This window comes from Panthera uncia, assembly GCF_023721935.1.
Source record: "Panthera uncia isolate 11264 chromosome B3 unlocalized genomic scaffold, Puncia_PCG_1.0 HiC_scaffold_1, whole genome shotgun sequence".
Lineage (NCBI taxonomy): Eukaryota > Metazoa > Chordata > Mammalia > Carnivora > Felidae > Panthera > Panthera uncia.
In genome coordinates, this window is record NW_026057582.1 from 44,828,136 (window position 1) to 44,836,648 (window position 8,513).

Below are 8,513 nucleotides of genomic sequence, written 5' to 3' on the forward strand. Positions count from 1 at the left end.
GTGGTTGTTACCTCCTCAGAAGGTCAGTTTGCTGAGGTTAACAGTATTCCTAGGCGCACCACAAATAAACAACAATAACAACAAAAATTACTGCTGTGGTGGTTCTTAAGTTACAATAAGCAGACTTTTCTAACTGTAAAAACATGGCCCCAGCCTGTCTCCACACCACCTCTGTCCTCAAAAGTGCTAGGCCTGGGGTCGCGGAGGGGAAACCAGACTGTTTATTGGGGCCATCTTGTTTTGGTCATCGCCAAGGCTTTCCACAAGAAGCATTTAAAAAAATGTTTTGGAAGTAAGGTGACCTTTCAATAGCCAAAGAAGTACCTCTTAGCGCGCACAGTTCTGCGCACAGCCTGTTTCTCAGTTTGGAAATCCTTTAACAGTTTATGGAAGGCCACTCTTTAAGCCAATCCAACAGCTCCTTTTTCCATAACCTGATTTTAGAGGTGTTTCATTATCTCTAATTACTCGGGGTAAATGGTGATTACTCAGTGTTTTAATCATCAGTTTGGGCTGCAGTTACTCTAAACTCGGGGAAGCCCAGACTCCCATGGGTATTTTTGGAAGGAACGGCGACTAGTCGGTGCATGCTTTCTAGTACCTCTGCACGTGGTCCCCAGGTGAGCCCCGGCCGCTTCCCCGGGCTGGAGGCAGCACCGTCCGGGCCGGGGCAGCAGCAGTGGACTCCGGCGCAGCCCGGGCTTCCGGGACCCGGGCCTGCGAGGCGAGGCCCGGCGGCTGGATGGGAGGATGTGGGCGGGGCTCCCATCTCAGAAAGGGAGGCGAGCGAGGGCGGAGGGAAGAAGGGAGGGGCTGCCGGGGAAGAGGAGGAGGAAGGAAAGAAAGAAAGGGAGCGAGGGAAAGAGGGGGAAGGAGAAGATGCACGAGGGCAGAGGAGGAGGGAGGGAGGGAAGGAGAGCGGAGCCCTGTCCGGAAGCTAGGTGAGTGTGGCACCCGAGCCGAGGGACGAGAGCCTGAGACGCTGCGGCCGCTCGGGGCTGAGTAGCTCGCCTCTCTCCCTGATGGGATTCCCGTCCGCGCCGTCTCGAGCCTGCAGCGCCCCAGTCCTCGGTCCTTGCCCAGGTTCACTGCAGCCGTTCAGAGGTCCCCGGGAGCTGCTGCTGGCAAGCCCGCTACTGAAGGGACCTATGGTGAGCAAGGCTACCTGGCGAGGGGAGCCGGGCAGAGGGGGCCGGGGAGCATCCTTGGGGGGAACGGCGGGGGGGCTCAGCCTGTGGCCACCGCTAAAGGTGGCCTATTTTTTCTCCAACCGTGGTGCTAGAGGTAGGGATGCTGGCGCTGAAAGGCACTTCCACGTCTTCTGCTGTCTCTACCCAGGCCACTTTCTCCGTCTGGCGGCCCCGGGCCATTTCCACCTTTGATAGGTTCGGAGCAGAAGAGAAGGGAAAAAGAGGAGCCTCTAGTTGCGGGTCGCTGGGAAAAGACTGAGGGGTCCTGAGACGAACGCGTTGCGAGGGCACTGGCGTTTGCGATCCCCGGACGGGAAGGGCCGGGAGAGAAAGGAGTGTCGGCTCCGAGGTCCTGAGAGTGTGAGAGGGCCGAGGGACCGCGAGGTGGAGAAAGAACACCTAACCAGGGCTGGTTCTCTCGCGGGGAGCGCGGTCCTGCAGCCTCCGGATCTTGCGCGCCGCCAGAGGGGCTGCGTCGAGGGGAGTGTCACCCGACCCGGCCCCCAGCCGGCGGGAGCCCCTGAGAGCACGCGATATGCCGCTGCACGACGTGCCTGCTGCACAAGCTATTTTCATGAACTTGCAGCCTCCAAGGAGCCTCTCCCCTATCGTTTCCTGGTGTAGGGTCTGTAGGGACCATAGTCAGGATGCCTCGCGCTCCGGGCACGCGTCTTCCTGCGGTGTGGTGGCCCATGGGGAGTCGCTGGCGAGACGCGCTACGGACCCAGGCTCTTGCTGGTCCTCCTTGCCCAGAGCCGACTGGCAAGAGCCCTGGGATTCCTGGGTCCTTGTGGACCCCTCCCTGCGGGAGTCGGGCCCGACGCTTCCGACGCTTCCTGGGCACAGCTTAGGTGGATGGACTGTGAAGATCGCAGTTTGTGGGCTGAAAGCTTTGTGAGACGTTAAGCTCCCCCACCCCCTCCGCAAACGTAGACTTAGTAAACTGAGGCCACCTCTGGGCCAACTTCGGCGTCGGAAGAAGACTCGGGCGGGGAAGTAAAGGACAATCGTCACGAGTTGCATCCCTGCCTCCCCCCACTCCCAAGAAAAAGTTCTGGAGACGAATATCCTTTTCGACGTTTATCTTTTTATTTCAAAAAATGAGGGGGGCGGATTGGGGGAGGAAAACGTGATTAGAGACGAATCCTACGGAATCTGAAATTGAAACACAACCCGCTCTTGGTCCAGCCTCCGGGTTTTAGCGCCGCGCGCTCCCGCCGCCGCCCTAGGAGATTCCTTGGGGCAGAGGATTGTCCGGGGATCCCGGGCGCCCGCCCCTTCCACCGGCCCTTCGCCCCGCGGGGACTTGCTCTTCCCCGTCTGCTTTTCCCATTTCTACAGCTCCTCCCACGGGGCTTTTTTTTTTTTTTTTTTTTTTTTAGGGTTCCCGGCGTCTCAAATAACCCGTTTGCTCTCCCAGCCCTTTCGCAGTCAGACCCTGCGGTGGCACGAGAGCAGGAAAACCGGAGAGCCGCTCAAGAAGCGGCGCGGCGCTCCCGGGGCGCCGACCGTCGCGCAGCTGCGCCCGCGGCCTCCACACCCTGGCCGGCGGTGCCGGGCGGCGCCGGGCAGCCCGGGCTCGGAGGGAGGGCTAAGAGCTTGATTCCTTACTCTTCCTCAAAGGCTTCCCGCGAGTGCCCCCGAGAAGGAAACCAAATTTGAGGGAGAGAGGCGGGCAAGTTGAGCTTCCCGTCTCTGAAACGACTGGAGGCTGGAACTTGGGAAGAGCCGCAGGGAAGAGAGGCCGGGTGCAGTGGCCACGGGAGCGGGAGTCCGGGGCTTGGGACCCGGCGCGGGCCGGGGCCGACGCAGAGTCGAGCGGGACAGGTTTTCGAAAAGGCCCCAGTGCAGAACGACCCACGCCTGCAGCATCTCCCGTTAGGCAGGACATCCCGGTAGTTCCTCGAGCTGTGGGTTGGTAGAATTCTTGAAGAAATATTTGCTGCGACTCTGCAGCTGGTGCAAAGGAGGAAGGGGGTGGGGGAAGGAAGTGGCGGGGGGGAGGAGTGGTGGTTTCAAAAATAAGACAATCTGGAGAGAGAAAGAGAGAGAGAGAGAGAGAGAGAGAGAGACGCAGACACAGAGGTCGAGCGCAGGCCGAAATCTGTTCACGGTTTTCTCGACTCCTTGGAACGCAGCGGGATTTCGTTTCTGCGCTGGGTCGGGAGTTGTAAAACCTCAGCGACATTAAGACCTGAAACTTGTGATGCGCTCTTTCCGCGGCGACGTCTCCTTTTGAGTCCTCCCCTCCGCCTTGAATGGCCCGCCGACCGCTTTCTTTGGGGATTTGCTTTGCTTGGAGAGGACCCCCCGGCCGACGCGGTGCGGAGATTCTCCGAAATGGGAGCGCAGAAAATAGCCCCACGGCCGCTCCCTCCCCACTTTCCCACACCGATCTCCGCCCAACACCTCCCCCTCCGGCCCGGTGCGTGACAGGGGTGGCAGCTTTGGGCTAGAAGCTCCAGCACCAGCCTGGCTCCTCTGAGCACTCGCAGGCGTTCGCCTCGGGGTGACCGGCTGTCGCTGTTAGAAATATCTGGCCTCGCGGAGACCCCGGGGAGGAAGTGGCGGGGTGCGTGCGCGCGCGCCCGTTTGTGTGTCCCGAAGCTCTTTCCTTTTTAAGTGCCCCTCTGTTGGTGAGGCTTTGAGCTGCCGGGACGCCGCCCCCGCTCCCGGCCCCACTTGAACCGAGTTCGCGCCAAGAGGCGCAGCCCATACAGTGAGCCCCAGATCCTCCGGCTTCAGGTCGGGGGCGAGGGCCCGGCCCGCTGCACCGAACGCCGCAGGTAGAAGCGAGGACCTCGCTCCTCCGCGTACTGCTCCCGGGGACCGGCTGGGGGCTGCTCCGAGCGCCGCCCGGAGCTCCTCCCGGACCGCAGGCGGCTCTGGCGGCCGGCGCGGGGGTTGGCCTCTCCTCGAGGGGGCGGGGCCGCGGGGGGGAGGGCGCGCGGGCCCTTTCGCCGCCCGCTGAGGGAAGGGCGGGCTCCTCAGTGCGCGGGGCGGGCCCTCTGCGTTCACGTGACTCAGAGGGGCTGGAAGAAAAACAGAGTCTGTCTGCGCCAGAGTCTCATTATATTCAAATATTCATTTTAGGAGCCATTCCGTAGTGCCATCCAGAGCAACGCACTGCCGCAGCTCCTCTGAGCCTTTCCAGCAAGTTTGTTCAAGATTGGCTGTCAAGAATCATGGACTGTTATTATATGCCTTGTTTTCTGTCAGTGAGTAGACACCTCTTCCTTCCCCCCTCCTGGGATTTCACTCTGCCCTCCCCACCCCTGCTCGCCTTGTGTCCCTCCCGTCGGACCTTTTTTCCAGAGTTCACACTCCGCTTTCTGGCAGCGCTGTCGCTTTCTTCTTGGCCGGGCAGCCGCGGGGCTCTGAGCATACCGGTTTTGTTTAAAGTGCTGCTTGCTCCCACTCGCGCTCTCAGATCGGGTGCGTTGCAAGAAAGGGGAGCAAGAGGGGGCTAAAGAGATGAAAGGTTCTCAGCCCCGGGTTGTACCTTCTGGGCAACCACACACACACACACACAGACACACACGCACGCACACTTAACTGGGGAGCACCTAGTGCCCCCGTGCATGTTCCCAGCTGCTTGTCAAAAGTCACAGAGGTCTCTCTCGGAATCATCCCACTCCCCCGCCCCCCTGCTTTCCTGGGAGTGAGTAGTGGGCGCGATCAGATGCTTTTTGCTGGGCATTTCAAACTCATCAGCCACAGTAAAATAAACCGTCAAGTCACTGGGTCAGCTCCCAGACCACGACTTCGGCCTCAGCCTCTGGACCCTGCCGCCCAGTGTCTTCGCCCACCCTCCCGCTCCGAACCAGCTGGAAGTTGTGGAAGGAAGGCGGAGGAAGAAGGTGGGGGGGGGGGTGTGGAGGAAGAGGGAGAGAGGCTGAAGGTCTGAAGTGGAGAGCAGTGGCATTATAGTTCTCCCTCCCCCACCCTTTCTTACCCCCTCAATGTTAACTGTTTATCCTTGAAGAAACCAAGCTGAGATCATGGCTCAGATAGCAGTTGGGACAAAAAAAGATTAACAGGATGGAGGCTATCTGATTTGGGGTTATTTGACTGTAAACAAGTTAGACCAAGTAATTACAGGGCAATTCCTACTTTCAGGCCGTGCATGGCTGCAGCTGCTGATGGTGGGGGTGTGTGAGGGAGAAGACACAAACTTGATCTTTCTGACCTGTTTTACATTTGACCCTCCATCGCTAGCCTTATATGCATATGCAGAGACATCTCTATTTCTCCAGTTATTGGTGTTTATTTATTCTTTAACCTTCCACCTCCTCCCCCTCCCCAGAGACACCATGATTCCTGGTAACCGAATGCTGATGGTCGTTTTATTATGCCAAGTCCTGCTAGGAGGCTCGAGCCATGCTAGTTTGATACCTGAGACGGGGAAGAAAAAAGTCGCCGAGATTCAGGGCCACGCGGGAGGACGCCGCTCAGGGCAGAGCCATGAGCTCCTGCGGGACTTCGAGGCTACACTTCTGCAGATGTTCGGGCTGCGCCGCCGGCCGCAGCCTAGCAAGAGCGCCGTCATCCCAGATTACATGCGGGATCTTTACCGGCTCCAGTCTGGGGAGGAGGAGGAGGAAGAGCAGACCCACAGCGTCGGGCTGGAGTACCCTGAGCGCCCCGCCAGTAGGGCCAACACCGTGAGAAGCTTCCACCACGAAGGTCAGTCCCTGAGGAGAGTCTGGCGGTGGTGGGGTGGGGGTGGGGGTGGGGGGTGGGGGGGCGCTAGTAGGGCTGGTTGGTGGGACAGTGGAAGCCCTGGGGGACAAGAGTTCAGGTTACATCAAAGCCCCAAATCCTGGAGGCCGGGAACAGAGCTGCTTACCTCCAAGAGCTGTGGCTGAATTTATTTTTTAGAGACAGAGGGGAGGGGTTTCGGGGGCAAGGGAATGACACCACTCAGACGTGGGCTAGCCCCCGCGGTGTGTTTTTGCTATATCAAAGTCTTTTCTGCCAGGTTTTCTGCCCGTTTTTTTCAAAGCACCTACTGAATTTAATATTACAGCTGTGTGTTTGTCAGGTTTATTCAATAGGGGCCTTGTAATCCGATCTGAATGTTTCCTAGCGGATGTTTCTTTTCCAAAGTAAATCTGAGTTATTAATCCACCAGCATCATTACTGTGTTGGAATTTATTTTCCCCTCTGTAACATGATCAACAAGGCATGCTCTGTGTTTCCAAGATCGCTGGGGAAATGTTTAGTAACATACTCGAAAGTGGAAGAAGAGGGAGAGGGTAGTTGTGTGCCTGTTTCCTCCCGCCTCTGCTCTGTTGGCCCCCCTTTTTCTTTATAACCACTTGTAAAGAAAACTGTGTACACAAAGCCAAGAGAGCTTTAAAAGGGGAGTCTGATGGTGGTGGAGTAAAGAGTTGACACATGGAAATTATTAGACATATAAAGGAGGTTGGGAGATCCTTTCTGTCTTTGGTGCTCGCTGCATGCTAGCTAAGTTTTGCTGGTTTGCTAGCTGCCCGTGTATCTGCTCCTTCAAATGAAAAGGTATGTTTCTTTCCCCAAATAGGCTTCCACTATGGAAGCAGAATTCACCACTCATCACCCAGTGCTTCTTGACTGAAGCTGTTTCTTGACTTTTTTAACTCTCAAAAAAGTTAATGTGCTTTTTTTTTTTTTTCCTTTTCCCTTTTTTCTTTTCCTCAACGGTGCCTAGAACACTTGGAGAACATCCCAGGGACCAGCGAAAACTCTGCTTTTCGTTTCCTCTTTAACCTCAGCAGCATCCCAGAGAACGAGGTGGTCTCTTCCGCAGAGCTTCGACTCTTCCGGGAGCAGGTGAACCAGGGCCCCGATTGGGAGCAGGGCTTTCACCGAATAAACATTTATGAGGTTATGAAGCCCCCGGCAGAAGTGGTGCCTGGGCACCTCATCACACGACTACTGGACACGAGACTGGTCCACCACAATGTGACACGGTGGGAAACTTTTGATGTGAGCCCTGCGGTCCTTCGCTGGACCCGGGAGAAACAGCCGAACTATGGGCTGGCCATTGAGGTGACTCACCTCCATCAGACACGGACCCACCAGGGCCAGCATGTCAGGATTAGCCGATCGTTACCTCAAGGGAGTGGGGATTGGGCCCAGCTCCGGCCCCTCCTGGTCACTTTTGGCCATGATGGCCGAGGACATGCCTTGACCCGACGCCAGAGGGCCAAACGTAGCCCCAAGCATCACCCACAGCGGGCCCGGAAGAAGAATAAGAACTGTCGTCGCCACTCGCTCTACGTGGACTTCAGCGATGTGGGCTGGAACGATTGGATTGTGGCCCCGCCGGGCTACCAGGCCTTCTACTGCCACGGGGACTGCCCCTTTCCACTGGCCGACCACCTCAATTCCACCAACCATGCCATTGTGCAGACCCTGGTCAACTCTGTCAACTCCAGTATCCCCAAAGCCTGTTGTGTTCCCACTGAATTGAGCGCCATCTCCATGCTGTACCTGGATGAGTATGACAAGGTGGTACTGAAAAATTATCAAGAGATGGTAGTAGAGGGATGTGGGTGCCGCTGACGTCAGGCAGTCTTCGGGGACACACAAGTTCCCATCCACTCACCCACACACTACACAGACTGCTTCCTTATAGCTGGACTTTTATCTTTAAAAAGAAAAAAAAAAAAAGGAAAAAAAAAAACCTAAACATTCACCTTGACCTTATTTATGACTTTACGTGCAAATGTTTTGACCATATTGATCATATATTTTGACAAAATATATTTATAACTACATATTAAAAGAAAAAATAAAATGAGTCATTATTTTAAAGGTAAACTGTTCCTTTTCTCTTTAATCCTTTCTCTTTTCCTTCTGCCCCATCTCTTTTGAAAGAGATTTATGTGCCACCCCTGCCCCCCTCCAACCCCTCTGTTAAGGAGGGGCTGGGGGCAGGATGGAAGTCAGAGGGTGGTAACTAGAGGTGGTGAAGTTGGAGGGACAGGAAGTAAACTGATGGTAGAGAGATGGTAATTGCCAGGATGAATTGTTTTCCATTTCTATTTAATGTTAACAAGGACGCAGCATCCTCTCCCATCTGGATGACACATGCCTTGGAGAAACAGTGGGATGAAAGGAGTAGGCCAGATTAAAGACTCAGATTTGGGCTCCTTGTACATCTTCTGTTTTTGCTCACCTGTGAGAGGTGCGTCCCAGCTGAGTGTGATGGATAGAGTCTCAACTCTAAGGAATGATTCCCACTGCAGTTTTATGATAGCTAGGGTGTTTCCATTTATTATAGGCAACGATGATGTATTTTCAAACCAAAACTAATTTGTACATTCACATATTAAT

General features: G+C 55.8%; 1 protein-coding gene across 2 annotated transcripts; it reads left to right on the plus strand.

Moving 5' to 3' along the window:
* Positions 1 to 862: 862 nt before the first annotated feature.
* On the plus strand, positions 863 to 8,007 carry BMP4 (bone morphogenetic protein 4). 2 transcript variants are annotated; one of them, XM_049612777.1, is made up of 4 exons: positions 863 to 941; positions 4,284 to 4,408; positions 5,550 to 5,876; positions 6,883 to 8,007. In XM_049612777.1, the coding sequence occupies exons 1-4, from the start codon at positions 880 to 882 to the stop codon at positions 7,737 to 7,739; spliced, it is 1,371 nt and encodes a 456-aa protein (XP_049468734.1). In that variant the 5' UTR covers positions 863 to 879; the 3' UTR covers positions 7,740 to 8,007. The 2 variants fall into 2 exon arrangements, with proteins under 2 accessions (XP_049468734.1, XP_049468735.1); XM_049612778.1 differs by having other exon boundaries at positions 867 to 1,151; positions 5,497 to 5,876; positions 6,883 to 8,005.
* Positions 8,008 to 8,513: the final 506 nt, after the last annotated feature.